The following is a 24404-nucleotide window of genomic DNA, read 5'->3' as shown; positions in this document are numbered from 1 at the left end:
ACTAAACTAAATTTAATTCTCTTTGTATGCAAGCTATAAGGAAGGGGCTCTGCTTCTCAGTGGAAACATTGTCAGGAGCCAATAATCTGCACATAAGGAATTGCCCATTGATAGAGTGGGTGAATTGAATGAACGAATGAACTGACCTAGATCAGACACTCATGAATCAAAGCATCATGATAATATTACTGTGGTTATGAGTTTTTAAAAAACCCCTTTTTTAAAAAAAAAAAAGAAAAATACCAATGTATTATGGATAAAATGATACAAAGTCTGGAATTACCTCCATAATAATTCAGTGATGGCATGGTAAGGGCGCAGTGGATGGAGACCTATATGGAACCTAGATTGCTGTGACTTGGTTGTTGAAACCAGTTGGTGGGTTCATGAGAGTTTACATAGTGCTGTTATCTTTACTTTTGTATGTGTTTGAAATTTTCTGTAATAGACTCCTTTAAATCACAAAAACAAAATGTATTTAGCCTCATAAAAGATGATTAGCTTAGGAGCGCCTGGGTAGCTTTGTCAGTTGAACATCAGATTTTCACTCAGGTCATGATCTTGGGTCATATGATCCAGCCCCTAGTTAGGTTCTGTGCTCGGCACTGAGAATTTTCTTTAAAAATGATTACTTATTAATAACAAAATTGGATTTTGTTCCGATGTCAGTATTATTGCATTTGAATAATGTGTTTTGTTTTGTTTTGTTTTGTTTTGCCAGCCCTGTCCTTTATTTCACCTGACTGGGAGTTTCAGCAGATGCCTAATATGAGCAAGCATATGTACCATTTTTCTAAAATACTTGGGTATCAAACCGGGTTTTAGCAAGGGTGCTAGAGACATCCTGCTTCTCCTAGTACTGCCTAGTACATAGTAGGCTCTCAGTAAATGTTTTTTGAAAGAGTGCCTGGGGGAAGTCACAAACCAAAACGGAGCTTTCTTTTCTAGTGAGCTCTTTTCTTGCAGTTTATTTGTTGAATAAATACTTTTTTTTTTTGTTTTTTCGTTTGCTGTCGGCTTTCCCATCACTTGAATTTTACTGATTATATCACCATATTGTAATTTTTTAAATTGATAGTTGGATCTAGAGGCTTAATCAAATTCTATTTTGATTTTTTTAACTACTGCATAATTAGTATTGTATTCTTCTACCAGGAAGTACATGGTATCTACTTATTTCTCTTGTGAATTTAGCACCATAGGTTTTTTAAGTTAGAAGTTATAGAAAAATTGTTTTTGATAGTGAAAATTATAGGTTTTTAAATAAATAAGCTTATTTAAGAAACACTGATCCAGACTAAATTTCCCAAAATCTGTTGTTGCAAACTTAAAAGTTTTAATTTTTATTTGTATGAGACATTGTCTTATTCCATTTAGGCTGCTATAACACAGTACCATGGACTGGTCTGTTTATAAACAACAGAAATTTGTTTCTTGCTTTTCTGAAGGCTGAGATATCTGAGATCAGGGCATTGGCCAATTTGGGGTCTAATGAGGGCTTACTTCCTGTTCATAAACAACTGTCTTGCTGTGTCCTCATGTGGTAGAAGGGGCAAGGGCTTTCTCTGGAATCCCTTTTATAAGGGTATTAATCTCATTCATGAAGGCTCCACCTCATGACCTAAATATCTCCCAAAGACCTACCTCCAATACCACCACTTTGGGAGTTCATTCCAACAAGAATGTGGGGTAGAAGGGGATACAAGCATTCAGTCTGTAAAAAAAAAAAATATGTAAGAGTTGTCCTCCCAGTTTTAGATTTGTTGAAACTGTTAAGTAGAATCTCTGGGGATCTTGGAGTTAATTAGTAAAATATAAAAAGGATTTCAGAAGCTCATAGTTACAATCCCATAGTACAGATCTGATATATATAACAATATAGTTTTGTGTTGTTCTGTTTTTGCATTCACTAATTGTGATATCTGCTGTATCTAGACTGCTTTTAACTCCATTTAATTATTAATTGTAGCTATTGTGTTTTTCAGTTCAAGATGTTCACTTAATTGCTGATTCCTTATTGTTACCAATTCTTGTTGAAATTCTTTGTTAATTCATGTTGGTTATCTTTTCCTCTTTTTTTTTTTTTAACACATTTATTCTTAGTTATTGTAAAGTTCTTGTCTGCTAACTCCATTATGTGGATCATCAGGAGTTCTGCTTCTATTGTTTGTTTTCCCTTGGTTATTAATTACATTTTCCTTCTCTTTAAATGTTTCAAATGTCTAGGAACTTCCTTGCATGCTAGATATTATGTATAAAAGACTCATTGAAGCTTTAATTACTATCATCCATCAGAAAGAATTTCCTTTTTTCTCTTAGGTAGAGAGGATCAGGAATTTAACATTTTAATCCAATCATGATTTATATAGACCAGGGCTGGGCTGCAGTTTTTGTAAGATTTAGTCCAGCTCTGATTTGCCCCTTTTCCTTAGGCATAACCTTATCTTCGAGGCTTTTGATTGAGAACTTGGTGAGCAGCTTCCACATTCTGCTGAAGAGTCATTTGTACTCTTCAGAGATTTTGAGCTTAGCTTGGTAACCTTTAACCTTGCAGCAAAATCTGACAAGAGTTTTAAAAGGGAGATTAGTTGTGTGTTTAGAGCACAACTTCTTCCCTCTAGTGGGACTTTGTCTCCTAAACATTATGAGATTATGGGAGATTTCATTCAGCTATTTAGGAGCCTGATTCTGACTCCCCAACTTCCCATAAGGAGCCTCAGAACTAAAACCAGTCATGTTTGGCGCTCTTCAGTTCTAGTCTGTCATATTAAAGCCCTGGATAACAGCTCAAACCTCACTTGTTCCTCTTTTCCCAAGAAGAATCATGCATGAGCTAAGTGCCAGTCTTGTATAGAATTGGAAAATACCCTCCATAAAGAAAATGTTTGGAGATTTTCAGAAGGATCCTTTTCATATCCTTGCAGCCTAGAATTTACATTCATCTAGTCATCATTGATTCTGTAACTCTCTGATATGTATCTTTTCTTTGTTTTTTCTAAGATTTATTTATTTTATAGAGTACAAGCAGGGAGGTGGGTGCAGGCAGAGGGAGAGGGACAGAGAAAATCCTAATCCTCCCCTGCTGAATGGGGAGCCCGAGTCGGGACTCCATCCCAGGACCCTGAGATCCTGACCTGAGCCAAAACCAAGAGTTGGACACTTAACCAACTGAGCCACCCAGGCATCCCGGAAACTGTCTGATATCTTTAAGATTTAGAGAGGTAATCAATTACATTTGACCCTTGAACAGTGCAGGGGTTAGAGGCATCAACCCATTAGTCGAAAATCTGTGTGTGGGCAGCCCCGGTTGCTCAGCGGTTTAGCGCCACCTTCAGCCCGGGGTGTGATCCTGGAGACCTGGGATCGAGTCCCACGTCGGGCTCCATGCGTGGAGCCTGCTTCTCCCTCTGCCTGTGTCTCTCTGCCTCTCTCTCTCTCTGTGTCTCTCATGAATAAATAAAATCTTAAAAAAAAAAAAAAAGAAAGAAAGAAAGAAAAGAAAAGAAAATCTGTGTGTAACCTTTGACTCCCCCAGCATTTAACTACTAATATCCTACTGTTGATCAGAAGCCTTACTGATAACAAATGGTTGATTAACACATATTTTGTATGCTATATGTATTATATACTATATTTTTATAATAAAGTAACCTAGAGAAAAGAAAATGTTATTAAGAAAATCATAAGGAAGAGAAAATACAGTACTGGACTGTATCCAAAAAATATATGTATATATGTATAAGTGGGCCCACACAGTTGAAATCTGTGTTTAGGGGTCACCTGTTCTTGCCTTTATTTTAGTTCTAGCTAGAGCGGAGACATGACTTATTGCATCCTGTTTGAAAGTAGAAATCTTATTGTAAAAATAATTTTGAGGGTTTTTTTTCCCCCCTAAGGATTTGATTTTATTTATTTTGGAGAGAGAGCATGAGCAGGAGGAAGGAGAAAGAATCTCCAGCAGACTCCATGCTAAGCATGGAGCCCTGATCAGGGCCTGATCTCAGGACCCTGATTATGACCTGAGCTGAAACCAAGAGTTGGACGCTTAACTGACTGAGCCATCCAGGCGCCCAAGCATTTTATATTTATAACTCTCAGAAATGAGAGATATTCTAAAGTGACAAGCATTATGGAAAGTATTATTGCTTTTATATCATTGACAAAGATTAGGAGATGTTTTAGAATAGCTTCTTAATATGTCATTTATAGACTAGCATCTCTTTCTGTTAGCTCTGTTCTCTCTCCACTGACAAGCTCTATTTGGTTGCCACTCCTCTGTGAAAACATATATTAATGACTAGAAAAGATTTCCCTCAAAAAGTAAATCAGCTTTTATTTTTCCTGCTTCAAAAACGGAGACATTCTAAAGATGTTGCAAAAATCTTATGTTTATCATAGGACTTCAAAAAAGTAGATTTCTTTTCCTTGACATGAATGCTGTTTTTTGTGTGTGTATGTGTGTTTTCTAATTACATCTGATTAGACATAAAAGGCCTATACCCAAAGGAGACTTCAGGAAACTGGAGATAATATAGTTATTTTTAAGAACAATTAATGGAGAAAATTAAATCTAATCAATGATAAGAAATAAAGATCTCTTGTTTCTGTAACTATTTTATACAAATGTTATAAAAATCAGTGATACAATTTTGTGAGTGGGAATACTGTAGAACATTTAGACAAGTGTGTGTTTATATTTACCTTGAAAGTTTCAGTTTACTGTTTGATAGGGGTAGTGATGCCCTTGACAAACATTTTGCAGGTAGGCTAACAAGAATTTGAATCCCACTGTCCTTCGTTTATCTTAATAAGCTGTGTTATTAGTAGCAAGCATTTATTTAGTGTTTACTATGAGCCAGGTAATGGCTATTCCATATCTCTTTTAATCCACAGAACAGCACAGAGTCACTTCTAGAAACGCAAGCCTATCACAGTAGTAAGTGATGAAGCTAGGATCTAAACTGAGTTCAATAAAACACCAAAGCCCATATTAATTATTGTATGATACCACCTCACTCTGTGATCTTGAGCAGATCATAGATATATATCCCCTAACTCTGAAACCCAGAAAGCTTTGGAAATTGCTAGTCTTTTCATAACTTATTTGGTGGCAAAATGAGACTTGAATGGATGAAAAGCTATTTATAGCCTTTGTTTATCTCATTTAGTGTGACTGCATACACGTTGCTACAGAAATGTTAATGTATTTGATTTTTGGAGTGCTGCCAGTAGATCTTCTCTGGAAATGTTCTACAATATATTGTATATGCCCTGCATTAACTATCTAATATACAAAAAATTCTGAAATCTTAAACGTTCCCAGGTGGCTGTGGCCCTCTATTTAACTTCCACAATACTAGTTTTCTTTCTGGAGAGATGTTAACATCTAACCCAGTAGGTTTCAATAAGAATTATATGAAATAATTAACATATGTAAACATTTAAGGTCCATGGCATATAATAAATGTTTAATTTATTGGTATTGTTATTATCTTGGAATTTAGCAGAATTTGGCTCCTAAAGTTAGGATTATTGAAAACATGAGTTTTGTTTAGTTTAGCTTGGAGCTAAGACTTAACACTGCTTTGTGTCTGGGATTAGTAGGAATCCATGCCTTCTACAGAATGTACTTTCACTTACCATTGACTGTTTAAAATAGAAGTGATTTTCTCCAGTAAATGTACATTATTCCTTAGTGCAGGATTTCCTAAGCGCTTTTATGTTACGACACACATAGAAAATTCTTTACTGAGATAACTGGAGGAGGGTGCCCCTGCTACTCCAGGCTCCTGGCCACCTGAGGCCTAAGGGGATCAATACCATGGCACAGGGCAGCCCCGGTGGCGCAGCAGTTTGGCACCGCCTGCAGCCTGGGGTGTGATCCTGGGGACCCGGGATCGAGTCCCACATCGGGCTCCCTGCATGGAGCCTGCTTCTCCCTCTCCCTCTGCCTGTGTCTCTGCCTCTTTCTCTGTGTCTATGAATCAATAAATAAAATATTTTAAAAAAATACCATGGCACACATATAACACTTTAGCAAAGCAGTGTAGCATTATATAGACCAAGTATAAGGGGAAGATAAATGAAATGTTAGAAACTACTAATGGATTTACTTTGGTTACTTCTTCTGTTTAAGCATCTATTTCAAAGCAGTTAAGAAAATCCAGAAACCTAGGTGAAAGTTATAATTAAAAAAAAATAATCTCTTAATTACTTGTCTTAATTGTCTTCTAGCAGTTAAGAATGAGGTAGATTAGGAATTTTAAAAAGTATGAGGTAGATTTTATAAAAGGGTTTGTTGGCATCTTGAAGATACTTGATTTGTAAGTTAGAATTATGAAGAAACTATGACACTGGGTTAGCATTTAAAGCACTTCCAAGTGTAGATAGGACCAGTCAATGATACATTTAATTTAGAGCTTTTTTTTAAGGGGCTGACATTTATTTCTTCTCCAAATATTACAGTAAAAATTATATGGGGTAGGATAATTTGGTCAATTTTCTTTTTAATGTAAAATTTAGAGTATGGCTGTTAGAAATTATTTGCTTGTACACACAGGGCACAAGAAATTGTTGCACATTATCTACCCACCCTACCCCTCGGCTAAGTCTGTAGCCTCAGGACTAGATACAAAATGGGCATAGAGTTGATTCTCAACCAGATAATATATTTCTAGAACATTAGTTAAGACATTATCCTCAGCCATAAATTCAGGATAGGGAGGTGGGGCAAACAGTATATAGGGAGCTGTGAGTATAGATACCTCACTTTGGCTGAAGAATTTGAGGGTCAGGGGAAACAGTCTACATCCTATTGGTTTCTCTTGAAGGAAAAGGTACTGAGTTTGAAGGATTAAATGAATATTTCTTTTTCTTATGGTTCTTTGTGGTGGAGGAGATTCTTTCATGGCCTTCAGTGATCTGAATGGGGTTAGCGAATGGGGGTTATTGGAGCTGGAGCGGAGTCTAGTGGCCTGTTTGCAGTTGGCAGGGCTCCGCTTAACCCTTTGAGGGACAAACTTCCAGTGCTTTTCATGAACTCTTAATAGTGAGGTTGAGAACAGGAAGGAGGCAGAAATGGCAGCTGTCTCCTCGGCACTCACTTAATTCTGAGAAGACTTGGAGTTCTCTGCTCAAGTTGGGGTTTTTTTTGAAGAGGAGTTTTCAGATTTCTGACAGCCTTACAAATGTTTCTTTTAATACTTAAAAAATGTTTTAATTTGAGGAGTTTACCACCTTCAAAAGTTATAAGAATATTGGGTGATTCCATAATAGCAAATAGCTCAGAGTATGTTATGTGTTAATTTAGAAAGAATGTGGCTGGCATTCAGCACTTCTTTGAACCAGGGCATATTACTTATTAGCTGTATTCCTTGATTTTTCATAGAATGTTACATCTTCATCTAAATCATAAATCCGAATTATATTACTATAAAACCTCTTCTAGCATATTTTATGCTAGAATAGAATAGTAGTAATTTTTTAAGAGAAAACAAGTAGTAACAGATATGGTTTCCATTCTAGGAACAGGAAATAAAGATAATAACAAAACAAAATTCCAGAATATATGAAGTCATTATTATTAAAAATCATGTATTACACGTGTATTTTATATTTTTATTTTATTTTAATAATTGGTATTCCTTGTCATCCACAGGCATCTTACAAAGATAAATACAGTCTCTTCTCAACTCATTATTCTTAACCTCAGAAATGTGAAATATTGATATGTTAGAGTTTAGGGATTAGATAGATAGAAAGCTGCAAAAAATGAGTTTCCTGTATCTTTTTGGGAAAGAGTATCGCTTTATGAGTGAACTTTTTTGCAAGGCAGATAAGTGTAAACTATGTGGGTAGAGTTAGTGTGTGGTAGTGCAATAGTCATGTAACAGTGTGTGGTCCTGAGACAGTTGGTACAGGGGGATAGCAGTGCTTTAAGAGAGGTAAGTTGGAGGTGACATACAAAGTGCTGACAGGGACTCTCCACATTTCTGCAAATTCCCTTTCCCTAAAACAAAACAAAACTTTGTTTTTGGGTAGTATTTCTCAGATTTCAGAACTCACTTTTTCCTTTCAGAAAACTGAAGAATGGGAGAAAGATAAGACTGAAGCAGACATGGAAGAGTATATATGGGAAAATAGCTCCTCTGAAAAAAATATCCTACAAACACTTCTCCAAATGAAAGCTGCTGAGAAAAATCTGGAAATAAATGAAGAAGAGCTCCTTGGTACAAAGGAAGTTGAAGATTACAAAAAGTCTGTTGTTAGCCTTAAGAACAAGGGGGACAATGAAAATACACTTTCTCAGTACAAAGAATCAGTGAAGAAACTATTAAATCTAATGTGATTTATGTAGAAAAATCTACTTGATGTATTAATTTTATGATATATCTGTGATCATTATCTCATTTGATATAAATTTGAAAATGCTAAAAAAAACCGACATCAGATTTTTTTATTTCAGACGTTGAATTTAGTGATTCAGCAGTTACGTAAAAGACCCAGTGCTATTACATCAAGTGCCCTCCTTAATGCCCATCACCTGTTACCCATCCCCCCACCCTACAGCAATCCTCAGTTTATTTCCTAGAATTCAGCGTCTCTTATGGTTTGCCATGCCTCAATTTTCACCTTATTTTAGTTTTCCTTTCCTTCCCCAATGTTCATCTGTTTTGTTTCTTAAATTCCACATATGAGTGAAATCATATGGATTTGTCTTTTTCCAACTGCCTTATTTCACTTAGCATAATATCCTCTAGTTCCCATCTATGTTGTTGCAAATGGTAAGATTTCCTTCTTTTTGATGGCTGAGTAATATTTATATATGTGTGTGTGTGTATATATATATTACATACTTGTGCTATATATATATATATATATATATCACATCTTTTTTATCCATTCATCTGTCAGTGGACTTCTGGGCTCCTTCTGAATTTTGACAATTGTGGACATTGCTGCTGTAAACATTGTGGTGCATGTGCCCCTTTGAATCACCATTTTTATACCCTTTGGATATACCTAGTAATGCAATTGCTGGATCATAGGATAGCTCTATTTGTAACTTTTTTGAGGAACCTCCATTACTGTTTTCCAGAGTGGTTGCACCAGTTTGCATTCCCACCAGCAGTGTAAGAGGGTTTCCCTTTCTCTGCATCCTTACTGACATCTATTGTTTCCTGAGTTAACTTAGCCATTCTGACTAGTATGAGGTAATATCTCATTGTGGTTTTGATTTGTATTTTCCTGATGCTAAGTGATGTTGAACATTTTTTTAATGTATCTGTTGGCCATTTGTATGCCTTTGGAGAAGTGTGTATTCATTTTTTCTGCCCATTTCTTGACTGGATTTTTTTTTGGGGGGGGGGAGTGTTGAGTTTGATAGGTTCTTTACAGATTTTGGATACTAGCCTTTATCTGATAGCACATTTGCAAATATCTTCTCTCCCTCTGTAGGTTGCCTTTTAGTTTTGTCTACTATTTCCTTTGCTGTGCAAAAGCTTTTTATCTTGATAAAGTCCTAATAGTTCTTTTTTTTTTTTAATTTTTATTTATTTATTATAGTCACAGAGAGAGAGAGAGAGAGGCAGAGACATAGGCAGAGGGAGAAGCAGGCTCCATGCACCGGGAGCCCGATGTGGGACTCTATCCCGGGTCTCCAGGATCGCGCCCTGGGCCAAAGGCAGGCGCTAAACCGCTGTGCCATCCAGGGATCCCCATTTTTTACTTTTGTTTCTTTTTCCTTTGGAGATTTGTCTAGCAAAAGATTGTTGTGGCTGAAGTCAGAGAGGTTTCTGCCTGTGTTTTCTAGGATTTTGATGGATTCTTGTCTCACATTTAGATTTTTCACCCATTTTGACTTCATTTTTTGTGTATGATATAAGAAAGTGGTCATTTCATTCTTTGCATGTCGCTGTCCACTTTTCCCAACACTATTTTTGAAGAGATTGCCTTTTTTCCAGTGGATATTCTTTCCTGCTTTGTTGAAGATTAGTTGCTCATAGAGTTGAGGGTCCATTTTTGGGTTCTCTATTCTGTTCCATTGATCTGTGTGTCTGTTTTTTGTGCCAGTACCATACATACCGTACTGATGCTTACAGCTTTGTAACAGAGTTTGAAGTCTGGAATTGTGATGCCTCCAGCTTTGGTTTTCTTTTTCGAGATTGCTTTGGGTATTCGGGGTCATTTCTGGTTCTATGCAAATTTTAGGATTGTTTGTTCCAGATCTATGAAAAATGTTGATGGTATTTTGATAGGGATGCATTGAATGTATAGATTGCTTTGGGTACTATAGACATTTTAACAGTATTTGTTCTTCAATCCATGAGCATGGAATGTTTTTCCATTTCTTTGTCTTCCTCATTTCTTTTATAAGAAAATTCTTTTAATCGTTTTCAGAGTACAAATCCTTTACCTCTTCGGTTAGGTTTATTCCTAGGTATCTCATGGTTCTGGGTGCAATTGTAAATGGGATGGAATCCTTGATTTCTCTTTCTTCGGCCTCATTGTGTATAGAAATGCAACTGATTTTTGTGCATTGATTTTATGTCCTGCCACTTTGCTGAATTCCTGTATGAGATTAGCAATTTTGGGATGGAGTCTTTTGGGTTTCCCACCTAGAGAATCATGTTATCTGAAAAGAATGAGAATTTCACTTTTTTGCTGATTTGGATGCCTTTTATTTCTTTTTGTTGTCTGATTGCTGAGGCCAGGACTTCTAATACTATGTTGAACAGTAGTGGTGAGAGTGGACATCCCTATCATGTTCCTGACCTTAGAGGAAAAGCTCTGTTTTTCCCTTTTGAGGATTATATTTGCTGTCAGTTTCTTGTAAATGGCTTTTATAATATTGAGGTATGTTCCTCCTGTTCCTACACAACAGAGTTTTTATCAATGCTTTATTTTGTCAAATGCTTTTTCTACACCTATTGAGAATGTCATATGGTTCTTATCCTTTCTTTTATTAATGTGTATCACATTGGTTGATTTGTGGATGTTGAACCACCCTTCCAGCCCAGGAATAAATCCTACTTGGTCGTGGTGAATACTCCTTTTTAATATACCGTTGGATCCTATTAGCTAGTGTTTTAGTGAGACTTTTTGCATCCATGTTCGTCAGGGATACTGGTCTGTAATTCTCCTTTTTGGTGGGGCCTTTGTCTGGTTTTGGGATCAAGGTCATGCTAGCCTCTAATGAGTTTGGAGGTTTTCCACCATCTGTTTCTAATTTTTGAAACAGCTTCAGAAGAATAGGTATTAATTCTTCTTGAAATGCTTGGTAGAATTCTGCTGGGAGGCCATTTTGCCCTCTATTCTTGTTTGTTGGGAGATTTTTGATTATTGCTTCAATTTCTTTGCTGGTAATGGATCTGTTCAGGTTTTGTATTCGTTCCTGTTTCAGTTTTGGTATTTAATATGTTTCTAGGAATGCATCTATTTCTTCCAGATTACTTACTTACTTGTTGGTATATAATTGCTCATAATATTCTCTTATAATTGTTTGTATTTCTTTGGTGTTGGTTGTAATCTCTCCTCTTTCATTCATGATTTTATGTGGGTCTTTTTGTTAAATCTAAGGGTTTATTGATCTTATTAATTCTTTCAGAGAACCAGCTCCTAGTTTCGTTGATGTGTTATACTCTTCTTTTGGTTTCTATTTCATTGTTTTCTAATCTTTATTGACTCACTTCTGCTGAGTTTAGACTTTATTTTTGGTTGTTTTTCCAGCTCCTTTAGGTGTAAGGCTAGGTTGTGTATTCTAGACTTTTCTTATTTCTTAAGAAAGGCTTTTATTGCTTATATACACTTCCCTCTTAGAAGCGACTTTGCTGCATCCCAAAGGTTCTGAACTGTCATGTTTTCATTTTCATTTGTTTCTATGTATTTTTTAAATTCTTCTTTAATTCCCTGGTTGATCCATTATTTCTTTAGTAGAATGCTCTTTTTTTTTCCATGTATTTGTTTTATCAAAATTTTCTCTTGTGATTGAGTTCAAGTTTTAAAGCATTGTGATCTGAAAATATGCTTGATACGATCCCGGTCTTTCTGTACTGATTGAGACCTGATTTTTGACCCACTATGTAATCTATTCTGGAGAATGTACCATGTGTACTTGAGAAGAATGTGTAATGGCCTATTTTATACTGAGATGTTGAATGTCTCATATAATTTATTGAATACTGCACTGAAAGTGAAAGACAGAATGGTTGTATGGGTATGAAGTGGTTGTCAGTGTACTGGTTGTTTATTCTTGTGATCACATGGCTGAATAGGAGCTGTGGCTGCCACCGCCCAGCATCACAAAAACATATCATCACATATCACTAGTCTGGGAAAAGATCAAAATTCAACATTTGAAGTGTGGTTTCCACAGAATGTGTTATTGCTTTCACAGCATTGTAAAATCGAAAAATCATAAGTTGAGTCATAAGTCGGGACCAGCTGAAATGATTTTGGTTATTTGGAGAGCTAGGCCCAGAACCCAGGCCCCTGAATATAGTTCAGTGCTTTTTTGCATAACTGTCTACCCAATGCATTTTTCATAGATGCCATTTCTGATTAGAAACAGCTCCTTGGAAGTATTTTCTAACCTGGAAAGTTTGTCCCATTCCTCTCCTTTGGGCTTACTTCAGCTCTGTTTAGCATCCTCCTTTCTGTTTTCTGGGGTCAGTTCTTCAAGCCCAAGCTTACAGAAAAGTGGGAATGGAGGTTAACTGGTATTGGTCTCTCTAGATCCCCAGTTTGAGCTTCTACAGCTCAGAAAAGAGATAAGGGATAAAAGGACCTAGAAATTAATTGGAGTAAACTATAAGAACTACTCTATGAAACATTCCATTCAATTTAGCTGTCAATTCAGTATTTTTAAATATATCTGTTACTTCTTACCATTTCCAAAGTTGTGATTAAGTTAAAATAGAGGAATTACTGAGTTTGTTGTTTGTCTAAGACTTACTTTGCCTAACAGAATTAGAGAACATAAATGAAAGCCAAAAAGAATTTCAAAACAATTATCCAAAGGATTTATATGAAATGAAGGTATGATACACTATTAACAAGGCCAGGAATCTATGTTGTTGAGGACACTAAAATGAACTTAATTGCAAAAAGGAGAGATGAGTTGTAATCCAGTGTTTGGAAATAATAAATGAAAAGCAATGTTAGGTAACACAACTTTTAGGTCAGTTTAAAACATACTTTAAATATATTGAAATGGTATATTTCTTAGAGATTCATGGAGTTTAGAGAAATTCAGATGCAGAAACAGGATTGAAGAAGGAAACATTTGAAAACAGGTTGAGGAGAAATGATCATTTGAGAACATGTAAAGAGGTGGTTGATTAGGGTCATCTGTCCTGTAGTAATAATACAGTGCAGATGAAAGCAGTAATGATATGTGATAAAGAATTTGACCTGGCCCAAAGAGAGGTTTTGACCTTTGCCTGCAGCTTTTAGAAGGTCATCTATGTCATACCTTATAGGAGTATCTTTGTTTAGGGTGAGAGCCAGTCACAATGGATTTTAGAGTGGGGCTGGCCACACCTGACAGTCTCAGCCATGCCAGAAAACCAATGATTTAGTGAGGGGCATTGAGTCAGCTGGGATCAGTCCACCTGGCAGCAGAGATTAACCACCCAGGTAATCTCTGTAATACCCATGTAATAGGGCCTCTATAAAAATTTTGAGCACTGAAGTTCAGGCAGGTTTCTCGAGTTGGCAAAACTCTAGGCATATTATACACTGGTACAGGAACAGGAAAAGTAGCACATCTTGCTTCCAGGGGAAGAGGACACACACAACACAGAGAACCCTGTATGACTTCTTCCTACATGCTTCTTCCCTTGGCTGATTTTAATCCATATCCTTTCCCTGTAATAAACCATAACCGTGAGTATAACAACTTTCCTTGAGTGCTGTGAATCATTCTAGTCAATCAGTCAAACTTGAGGTATTCTTAAGCCAGATCTCCCCACTCCAGACTGATACTTGGTGTCTTGTAGAGCATTGTACCCTCTAGTCTTTGCAGTTTGGTTATCTCCAGGCAACTGGCCTGAAGACAGGCTGTAACATTGACACCTAATGGCATAATCTTACAGTTGTAAGATTAATACAGAACTGCCTCAAATGGAAAGCAGTTACTGTTACTGTAATTTTAGCAATGATTAAACAACACTGTTATTAGTCGGATCTTTGTCCTTTATTAATTGAGCCAATATGAACATAACAATGAACATAATCATATTTATCCTTATAACGAATCTAAGGGATATTTGCTGCATTAATATACAGTTACTGCTGACTTCAAACTTTAAAGTTACGTAACTCAGAGGTTGCTTGAACATGTAGGCAACTAAGAAATAGGACAAATCTGTTTCCTTAATTGTAGCATACTTCAGTTCTTATGTTGCATAGATTCTTCCCAACACTGGTAAGTATTTCATAATACTGGCCAGTTACAGACTTGTAAAAGAGGTCTGGCTAGTTACAGTGTTGGACAAATTTCAGTATCATGGTTACTTTGCAACTGAGTGTAACAATTGGTTACACTTGGCCTTGGTTTTTGACTGGGCCTTGAGAATCTTTGTTTCTTAGGAAAGTTTCAAATTCTATTCAGTTCTCTTTTGGTCCTTGTGGTTTCCAGGAAGGACATAGTTTCTAGGCCTGCAGTTTTTGCTTCCTGGCTGACTCTGGTCTGGTCATACCTACAGCCTAATAAATTTACTCAGTTTATCTGATGGTCTAAGGTAGTGGCTGAAGAAGGGAAGGGATATGAGTTTATTTTCTTACAAAGGTAAATATGTTTTCTCAAATTATGATCATTTCTATAAAACTATCAATTTTAGGAAATGAGCAAATTCTCTGAAACACCAAGGTGGGGGGGGGAACTTTTAGTAGCCCTAGTTTTTGGGAAACCTTTAAACAACTTGTATATATTTTAAAGAAATCTTTTCAAAGATTATATATACAAATAATTTTTAAAGACTGCTTGCTTCCTGAATTATTTATTTATAATTTTAGGATAGTTTAAATCTTTATGTCCTCCGTACATAGTATGGGCATGATATTTTATAATAACTAGCAAATAAGGATAAATTAATGAAATTTTTTAATTCAGACTTTCATTTGTGGCTAATATTCCACTGATAGAGATTTTGTATATTTCTTTACAGACATCGACTCCGCACGCCCCCCCCCCACCACCCAAGGGAAAGAAACAAACACCTCTTAATCCACTGGATAATTTAACATAAGAGAAAACAGTACTATTTTATTACTCCTGTAATAGTATTTTTTTCTTATCTATTCTTCATGCTTATTAGCTATCTTTTAATATCTATTCTCACATTTCAAAAGGGTTTCAAGTATTAGATTAAGGGCCTAAAGTTTCAAATCATTGGAGACTTGAATTAAAGTGCCTGCACTTTGAGGGGGCTGTGTAGATCTGGTGTAAGATTGGGACAGAGCTGAAATACCTGCAGGTAATATTTGCACCTGGAAAAAGAATGCATACAAGTGAAGGATGTAAACTAAAACTCCCAAGCTTTATTCAACAGAGATCAACACAAAACTCAGATTCCAGTACCAAAGTTATTTAAAGGCATGTCAGCTTTTAAAAATGAAGATAGTTTAGGATTAAGAAGAATTCATCAATTGAACATTAAAACTATAACAGCATTTGCACATAGGTTAGTAACTCTAATAATAATGCTTTTCTGTCCAAACCACTAAAAGAGTTTATTAACATCCATGACAATAATTTGACCTTGACAGACAAATGATGTTACAGTATTTTCCTCTCTGTATCTTTTTTCCATGCTTTTTGGGAAAATGGAGGCCTTTAATCTAATAGTGATTTCAAGTATGAACTTTTGAACCAGATTACCTATTAAGTCCTGGCTTCACTATACAACCTGTGTGACTTTAGGCAGGATGTTTAGCCTCTCTTCCCATTTTCCTTATCTGTAAAATATAATAATACTATAATGGTTAATAAAAATATGCTAACTCATAAAGTTATATCAATGAGTGAAGACATGTACAGCACATAGAAGCATATCTCTCTTGCAGTGCTCAATAACTAGGGGTCAGGATTTTGGATCTTTAGTACACTGCTCGAGAAAATGGAAGTAATAAAAAAAAGTTAAGTTTATCAAGCATTGGCCTTTTTCAAAGATTGGTAGGAGTGAGCATCCTGTGCAATTTTTTATTTTTTTACACACTGCCCTTGTCCTATAGAAAACTAAAAATGATACTCTTAAAAGCTTACAATCTCCCTGTAACTTTGGCTATTAAAAGTTCTCCTTTAGAATGTTAATTTTTTTAATTTGTCTGGATCCTGACTTTCTCTGCCCTGGTTTATACTGGCCTTGCTGCTTTCTACAGCATCCAGATGCCAAGATGATTATACAACAGCAAAGAAAGATGACAGAGGTACAGAGGGCCACTGGAACCAGCCATATCTTTGATATCACAGATGTCCCATCAGGTGTCATGTCTTCATTCTCAGATGTGTGGTTTCTGCTGTTGGACCCCTTGGTTTTGTTTAGTAATTGCTTGCTACTGTTGAGTCGGGATGGAATAGGCCTATGAAAAAGTTTTGTGTCTATGGGAACAAAGAAAGGAGAAACAGTCTTGTTATCTGGATTGTTGATAAAATCAGTACTGTGTGACACCGTATTTATCTCTGTGGTAATGGAGTCATTTAGGGAAATGAATCTTGCCCAAGAACCTGTGGTTAATTCCTTGTAATACCTGGTATTGTTTGTGTTGACAACCAAATCTTGATGTGTGGTTAATGATGGCACCATTGACGGTAGCATTTGGTTTATCATGGTGGTTTGTTGTTTATCTAAATTCATAGCTTTTAGAATCCTTAGTTTGTCCCATGGGCTAGATGAAGAACGAGTATTTAGGTATGTGGGAGGTGACTGTTCAAAAATCAGCAAATCTGGATCTATACCTGAAAGATAAATAAGGCATCATTCATTTTATTTTTTATTTCAAGGAGAGAACCTCAAACCACAGTTTGGAGAAGTCTTGCGTTTGCCATTGAGTTAGTGAACTAAGTTTAAGTTCAAGTTCTATTACATTCCTCCTAAAGACTTAGAAACATTTGAATTTATCTTAACTTTTGACAACGCTTCCCATTATGAACAAATTTGGCTACATCGTGGAGGAATCTTTGCGTCTGCCAGGGTTTTTGGGTAACAATAGCCAAGTTAGTGCAAGAACTGGAAAACAAAAAACAAAAACAAAAAACAAACCAACAACCGTTTGAGATATAGAGCATTTTCAAACAAAGTTTTTAAAAATTGAGCCTGAGAAGGGTAACTGTATTCAAAATCATGAGCAAAGCCTCTGTCTCCTCCCTTCCTGTTCCCTGAGGATCCTGACTTTGTCTTTGGTATTTTCTCTCTTGTAAAGGAACTCCTTTCACTCTGACTTCAGACCTGGCAAATATTGCTTCATCTATAAAGGGGGAAAAAAACCTCAACAGCTTTCCAATCATCTCTCCTATCAGTTTCTGTCTCTCCCTCCCTCTCTCTCTCCCCCTCTAGACATACCAACATCCCTTTCTTTACTTTGTTGTTTACCTTCTGCCATCTTATTCCATCCTCACTATTCTGTCAGAATTATTCTTCTGAGGTAATCAGTAGTTTCCATATTTCCTGATCAGTTTCATTGCTTTGACTTTTATTCCCGATACTGCCATCCTTTCCTTTTTTTAAAAAAAAAAAAATTATTTATTTATTAATGACAGACAGAGAGAGGCAGAGAGACACAGGCAGAGGGAGAAGCAGGCTCCATGCAGGGAGCCCGACGTGGGACTCGATCCTGGGTCTCCAGGATCACACCCCAAGCTGAAGGTGGCGCTAAACCGCTGGGCCACCGGAGCTGCCCTGTGCCATCCTTTCCTTAAAATTGTCCTCCCAGGACTCCCCAGAGCAGACACTTTCTTGGTACTTTACCTCAGCCTGCCTGCTTCTCACTTTTTCTTTCTTTAGCTGGTTTTCTCCTTGGTCCTAACCAGTTGTGTGCTTTCCACAATCTTTCATCCTTTGTCTTCTGCTGAATTTTCTCTGCATCTCCCCCTTCACCACATACAAGATTATCCTCGTCAACTGACCACTATGTCAGTGGCACCGAAATCCACATCACCAGTTAAATAATTTCCTCTTTCTTGGTCTCTGGTCTCATTTCTCTTATACTCTACTGAAGGTTCCCGCCTAGACATCTCAAGTCATCACTGAACATTCCCAAAGCCAGAATCCTTTGCCTGGCTCTTCTCTATCTCTTTCAGTAACCTCATCAATCTTCCATCACCGATGCTGGAAGATATCTGTACTGTGGAACAATTTTTGACTCCTCTCACTTCTTTTCCTTCATCCAAAAAGTAGCTAAGGTCATATCCAGTTACCTCCCAATGTACTGATAATCATCCCTCCTCTTTGGAGGAGTTATGGTCCCCTACTCCAGATCTAATGCCTCCCTGACTAGATACTCTAATTTGCATCCTGCATATAATTTTCTTAAAGACCATCACACTCATCACTTTGATGATGGCATTTTCTCATTAAATACCTTTGCTGATTCTCTATTGGTGACGAAGTCAAAACAAAACACTACTCTATCCAAAGCCCTTTGGTAATCTGGCCTACTCTATCTTACCCATATTTTCATTGCAACCCCAAATGTGCCCTATTTGTAGCCAGACCTGTTTTCATACCTTCCCATGATGTGATAAAGAACTCCTTATCTTGACTCTGCCTGGCCTCTCTCACGAAGCTGCCTCTGAATTTAGCTTTCTTTAGTCTCCTCTTCTTTTGAGTGTTAGTACTTGAGGCAGTATCACACATTTTTAAAATTCACCTACACTTTTTACACTAATTGTGAGACTGGTCATATCAACTAGACGGTAAGTAACTTGAGGGCAGAGATATGGCTGCCATCTTCTGCAATGCTGCTCACAGCCTGCAGGATTATGTGTTCAGTAAGTACCAATCGATGACGAAATTTATCTCGTTTGTATATTGATGGCAAAAATCCATTCTCTCATATTTACCAGTTTGCACCTTGAGTTTACATACATAGGGAAGGAACACTTAAATGTGTATTTTTCTAAAAGTATACTGGTTATCTTGGGACCATTGGTATGGCAATGTATTTTAGTAAGTGTATTTCATTGTCTTTGACATCATCTTTGTCAAATCCTTGTATGCGGTGTCAATTGACCTCAAAACTGCCATTAAGCGTTTTCTTTATTTCTGGTAGCATCTTTAGCCACTGGAGTAGAAATGCCTATTTTGGCTTTTGCTGGGGGCTCCTGGAATAAAGATAATGCTTAAGCTCTTCTTCAATCACATATGATTTGTTATCATCTGCAATGAACTCATCATTGCTGAACTAACGGAAATATACTTTTGGTTGTTTGCCCTGGATGCCCGAAACTTTTCCAGATAGAAGGCACTGGAAAATGATGATTCAGGGATTCATACATGGCTATTGTCAGCCAGTTTCTGGGTTTTTATGTCTCTACTAGAACATTACCAACATTCTTCAAAATATGTGCAAAATACATAAATCATTACCTTCTGTTATGTTGTATAAAATGGCACTGGTTCCAGGCTCTAATATGCAGCTCTCCAATGTTGGGCAGTGAATGTGGAGGCAGTTGACATTGTCATGAATAGGATCATGGTAGAAGACAGCCACGTTACAGGAAACTGAAAGGAAAAGTGCATCTGTAGATGGTTTTGATTTCTATCAGCTTGATGAGTTCTAAGTAAGATTTCTTTCAAGAACATTGGATTAACAGCAGTATATTGCAGGGCTGTATTCAGACATTTTACAGAACATTATGAACTACAGTAACTGTTTCTATGAATGTGGAAAATGCCTCTTTAAGAGAAATTATCCACTGATTTTCTTTAATCTTTCACATACTCCATTCCACAGAGAATTACCTGGAATCATTTTCCAATCCCAGTATTTTATGTTTGTGAAAAGTTCATTTAGCTACAGAAGCCTCTGGGGATTTGTACATATCAGATTTCTAGTTGCAGTGCCCTCTCAGAATGCTAAGGTACTGGAGTTCACCAGAGAAATAACGAAAATAAAGTGACAGATGTTGTAACAAAAGAGGCAGTAATGGGAAAGCAAAAACGGCAATTACTGGGAGAGGCCCAGATGGTGGGAAGGCAGCAGGCCAGGTGAACACTACCCTGACCCTGATTGTAGGGGAGCACTAGCCCCATGTTGCAAATTGCACAGCCAAAGAAGAGCTTATTCAGTGTCACTTAAAGAGGAAGAGAGTCTACTGACAAGGATGTTAACATTTGGAATTCTAATGGGTAGAGGTATATCACTTACTCATGCTGTCTCCCTTTTACCAAATAAGTTTGCTCCTTAAAATGTATCATGTTATTTCTGGAAAACCTGAAGTCCGATTTGTTGAGTGCCAGTCTTCAATCTGTCCTCCGTAAAGTGCAAAACAGATTTTCCTCCGGCTTCAGTGTAGTAGGAACCATGTGCTAGGAAATATCCACTGGCCAAAGGTATCAACTTCTTTAATAAAACAAGATTACAGAGGGATAGCATACAATTACCAGACCTCAGAGTATGCCTACAGCTGTTGTGGAATTACTGCTGGCCAGACCTGTGCTGCCTCTGTGTGAGGTTAACTGTGGGGTGCTGCATCTCCCCCATTACTTCTGGGACATCCCATGGTTCTGCATTCCTTACTTTTCCAGTAGAATAAAGAAGAGGGCAGAAGTCAATGAATAATATATTACTCATACATTTTTAGATTACAGATGCATTCCCTGAAGACTGCTGTCAGGTTCAAGGGAAAGGGCTAAAAAACATTCAAATTTAGACATCTAAATTTTGTATAAGAAAGCAGTTGATGCTGTAGAGAACAGTTTTGAAAGATTTTTTTTTTTAATGCACCTCTTTGTGTACACTTTAGAGTTCCAGCTCTGAACAGGTTAACTATTGCAGAACTGTGACTTTTTAAAGTTCTGGCTTCCATCTAAAAAACAGAGACGTGTGTTCGTGCCCTTTCTTCTGGAGGAAGAAAACCACAATTTGGAAGCTACAGAGGCTCTAAAATCATGGAATTCTGCTGGTGCTTATAGTCCTCTGGAAGTCCAGAGGACAAACTTTCCTTGCAGTGGACAGTCAGGTAAATTGGTGCCATGGGAAAATGCCGGAAAGTATCCCCCCTCACCCATCTTCCCTCAAGGCTTCTGGAACAGCTTATGAGAAGCATCTCTAAGGTGAAAATCTGGATTGGAAACTTTTTCAAAAAGATTTCCCTCTAATAAATCAATTGCCCCCCTTGTGTGCCTGATTACTCTTGAGCGCTTAGCCTGGGACAGCTTCTCACACTGTGGTCAGTTTACACCCTCCAGTAGCTCCAGTCTGCATCCCAGAAATCTTACATGCATACTTGGATAGGAGGCACTGGCAATAAGTTCGTATCAAACCATGGAAAGAAAGTGTGGAAGAATCAAGAGAATCATTTTAAAGTGTTGTGTTGCTTTTGCTGTTTCCAAGTAGCTCTAAAACCTTGGAAAAATGAAAAACAAATGAAAGAAGTCTCTAGACAATTCTGCAATAATGAAATGTTTTCCTAATTACAAACCTTAATCATATTACATGGATGATGTTTAACTCTGATTCTAGATTTCAGACAAAAAAATCAGAATATTTAAAATATATATTTCTTTTCTTTCTTCTTGCTATTTGCCATATATATCTACCTATGTCTTTCAAAACATCAATCACAGTCTAAATTCCTGTTCAATGCAACCCACATTTGCTCAACACAAGCAAGCACATTTCAAAAATTTGAAATACCAGTATCACCAAAAGAACATTGGAAAGGAAATTACTATATTTTTGAAATCATATATGCCGTATTTGCGGGCTATGGAAATATTTAGTTAACCCTTGAGGAAATATTTTTATTTAGCACTTTAGTGAAGAAAAGAAGATTTTCTGTCACCTGTAGGTTTCATGGTATTGTGGGTCATTCATTACCAGATTTGTAAACTGAGCCAGTACTGACCCAGACGGTAAAGTCAGTTTCAATCTCTCTCCCACTCTCTCCCATCCCCATGTCTCTCCCTCATCTTCCCTAGTCCTGTTCATCTGTTCGTTCACTGGAACCTCTGCCTAGGTTTCCTTACTTAGGTCTTCATTTTACCAGTTTCTCCTGATTTTTGCACGGGCGTATCATTAATACTTACCATCCTTCCTAAGGCAGCAGCTCCTGCTGCATTTCTGGCCGGTGCTTTCAGAGTAATATTTCAGGAACTGAGCTCCCAGCTTCTGAGACTCCTCCAGGTCAATCAAGAGACCTGGAAAGCGACGGATCCAACAGTCTCTGTAAAAAATGGTGGGTGAGCAGAGAGAGTCTGAGGTCCACGCCATGCTTAGGAGCAGTACCAAGGATGTTGCCACCACTGCCACATGCATTTCCCTGGTATAAAGATTGAGTAAAAAGTCTGAGTTCCAGATAGATGCCGGAGCTGACCATCAGGGTTTGGGACAGTTTCTGGAACTTCGAGGCTGTTGGCTAAGGGACTGTCCTGGAGGGTCACCTTCTAGAAAAATGAAGCCATTCTTTGACTGCGTATTGATTTTTCTTTTATTTCTTCCCAGCTGAGCCCTAGGTGAACATTTGACTTTCTGACGTTAATTTTGAACATTTTCCAGGCCATTTCGATACTCTGTCCCTTAGTCTCTTGAAGACGTGGATTCTCTCTTCTGCTTTTCTTCTTTTACTGAACGTGAATAGTCACAGACACCTCTTACTAAGTAAAATAAAGACAAATGGAAACCCTAGCCAAGAGTCTTTCTGAGGAAAACAATAATTTAGTCACTTGACGTCAGATAAAGTAAGGATCCATTTCACCACAAACAAGACGTGGTTTTGTAAGGGGACTGCTGTATGGTCTTAAAGGAACCTGTGACTGCAGATTTTTTTTTTCAATCTTTTTTTTTTTCCTGTGAATTTAAGTTCTGGTATTCAGGTTCACCAGAAAACCAGTTTGTGCACTGGTTTAAATGTTTTGTTTTTACTAACAAAACAAAACAAAAACCTTGAAAGTGAATGAAAACCGAAAATGAAAAAAAAATAAATTTTAATTTTTCAGTGATTTTGAAAACATTGAATGTGGATATGTGGATCCTAGTCATTTCTGGGAGCCAGGCATATTTTCCCCCTAAAAAAGGCCAGCCACAATCTTTCTTTAAAAAGCGTAAATGAAAAGCATTACAGCTGAAAATTGTGAAGAAGTTCAAAATGGGGGCTGTCTAATCTATTTTTTGATATTCAAGTTTGCAAGTTATAAAGGATACTTCCTTGTGAAGCATATACATAATGGCATAGTATCTCTGATTGGAGCAGATTTAGTTGCTAAGAAATGCATATTAGGGAAATGATGAAATGGTTTTAAGTTTCTAAACATTAACAAAATTTCAATTGCAATGCCGAAATATTTGAAAAGATACTAAAGGCAGCAAAAATGGTTTCTCATTTTTATGAAGATTATAGTTTCTATATCCCATGATGATGTCCAAGATGACAAATTAGCTCAAAGCATGAAACTTGCTTTTTTTGTATCCATTTTTATACCAAGCATGAGTGAAAATCAGCTTTCCGCATAAAGTTCTGCAATATTGCTCATTTCAAAAAAAAAAAAATGAAGCTTTTTCTATCCTGTGATCTGTATTTCTTTCATACCTTTAACACAATGATTCATTCACTTACTTGACACAAAGATGTTAATATTCTTTGATTTTTCATCTCTACCTGTTTTGTAATAATAGCCTAGTACATATCCTTTGATTTTTAGAAACATATAACTTAATAAGAAAATATTCAAGAGGCTGAATAACTTTAAAAACAAAACATTTCACTTTCTCCTAAACAAACATTATAACACAGATTAACTCCTAACCTTGGGTAATCCACATAATATACGTATAAAAATATACGTATTTATACAATAGGATAAATACGTTATCCTATTGAACTTCTCATAGAAAGCAAGTTTCAGTTGCTTACCTGCAAATAATCAGACTGTTCTATCTGTTCCAAGGGGAAAGGGAAGAGAGGTTTCCTAATGGCAAAGCATGAGACAGGTGAGGAACAAAAGATTACTCCCTGTACTCCATGAGGTTCCATAGATACTTCGATTAGTTCATGCCCTGGGGACATAAACCAGATAGTCTGCTTTCTAACCTTCTAACCTCCATGTCTTTCAGTCCCATTAAATGCATTTTCTTTCCTGTGATATATAATTCCTTGAAGTTCTCGTGTATATTGCAGGGATAATGGCGCAATCCACAGTTGCTTAATCCTTTTGCTGTCAAATGATGTTCAAGTAAAGATCAAA

The 24404-nt window shown here is 36.9% G+C and overlaps 2 protein-coding genes across 4 annotated transcripts in view; one reads left to right on the top strand and one right to left on the bottom strand.

Moving 5' to 3' along the window:
• The window catches only part of MRPS35 (mitochondrial ribosomal protein S35), a 47019-nt gene extending 33122 nt beyond the window's left edge, over positions 1 to 13897 (top strand). For all 3 annotated transcript variants that reach the window (XM_025455474.3, XM_025455476.3, XM_025455475.3), the window contains exon 8: positions 8078 to 13897. In XM_025455474.3, the coding sequence (XP_025311259.1) occupies positions 8078 to 8347 (270 nt within the window). In that variant the 3' untranslated portion in view covers positions 8348 to 13897. The remainder of the gene's footprint in view (positions 1 to 8077) is intronic.
• A 1623-nt stretch (positions 13898 to 15520) lies between these two features.
• MANSC4 (MANSC domain containing 4) lies at positions 15521 to 23991 on the bottom strand. The gene is made up of 4 exons (XM_025455483.3): positions 22251 to 23991; positions 19587 to 19721; positions 16750 to 16957; positions 15521 to 16600 (listed from the first exon to the last, which is right to left on the bottom strand). Exons 1-4 carry the CDS (start codon positions 22477 to 22479, stop codon positions 16582 to 16584), a joined length of 591 nt encoding a protein of 196 aa, XP_025311268.1. The 5' UTR covers positions 22480 to 23991; the 3' UTR covers positions 15521 to 16581.
• Between the last annotated feature and the right edge of the window lie 413 nt (positions 23992 to 24404).

This window comes from Canis lupus, chromosome 27 (assembly GCF_003254725.2).
Source record: "Canis lupus dingo isolate Sandy chromosome 27, ASM325472v2, whole genome shotgun sequence".
NCBI classification, from domain to species: Eukaryota; Metazoa; Chordata; class Mammalia; order Carnivora; family Canidae; genus Canis; species Canis lupus.
This window is presented reverse-complemented; position numbering and strand designations above follow the sequence as displayed.

Excerpts from the sequence above, each read along its gene's own strand:
- MANSC4 (XM_025455483.3), bottom strand. The coding sequence starts at position 22,479 with ATGCATGTGGCAGTGGTGGCAACATCCTTGGTACTGCTCCTAAGCATG. Across the intron at positions 19,722-22,250 it reads CTGCTGCCTTAGGAAGGATG|TTTCCTGTAACGTGGCTGTC; the intron begins GTAAGTATTAAT and ends TTTTCCTTTCAG. Across the intron at positions 16,958-19,586 it reads TTTATACAACATAACAGAAG|GTATAGATCCAGATTTGCTG; the intron begins GTAATGATTTAT and ends TTTATCTTTCAG.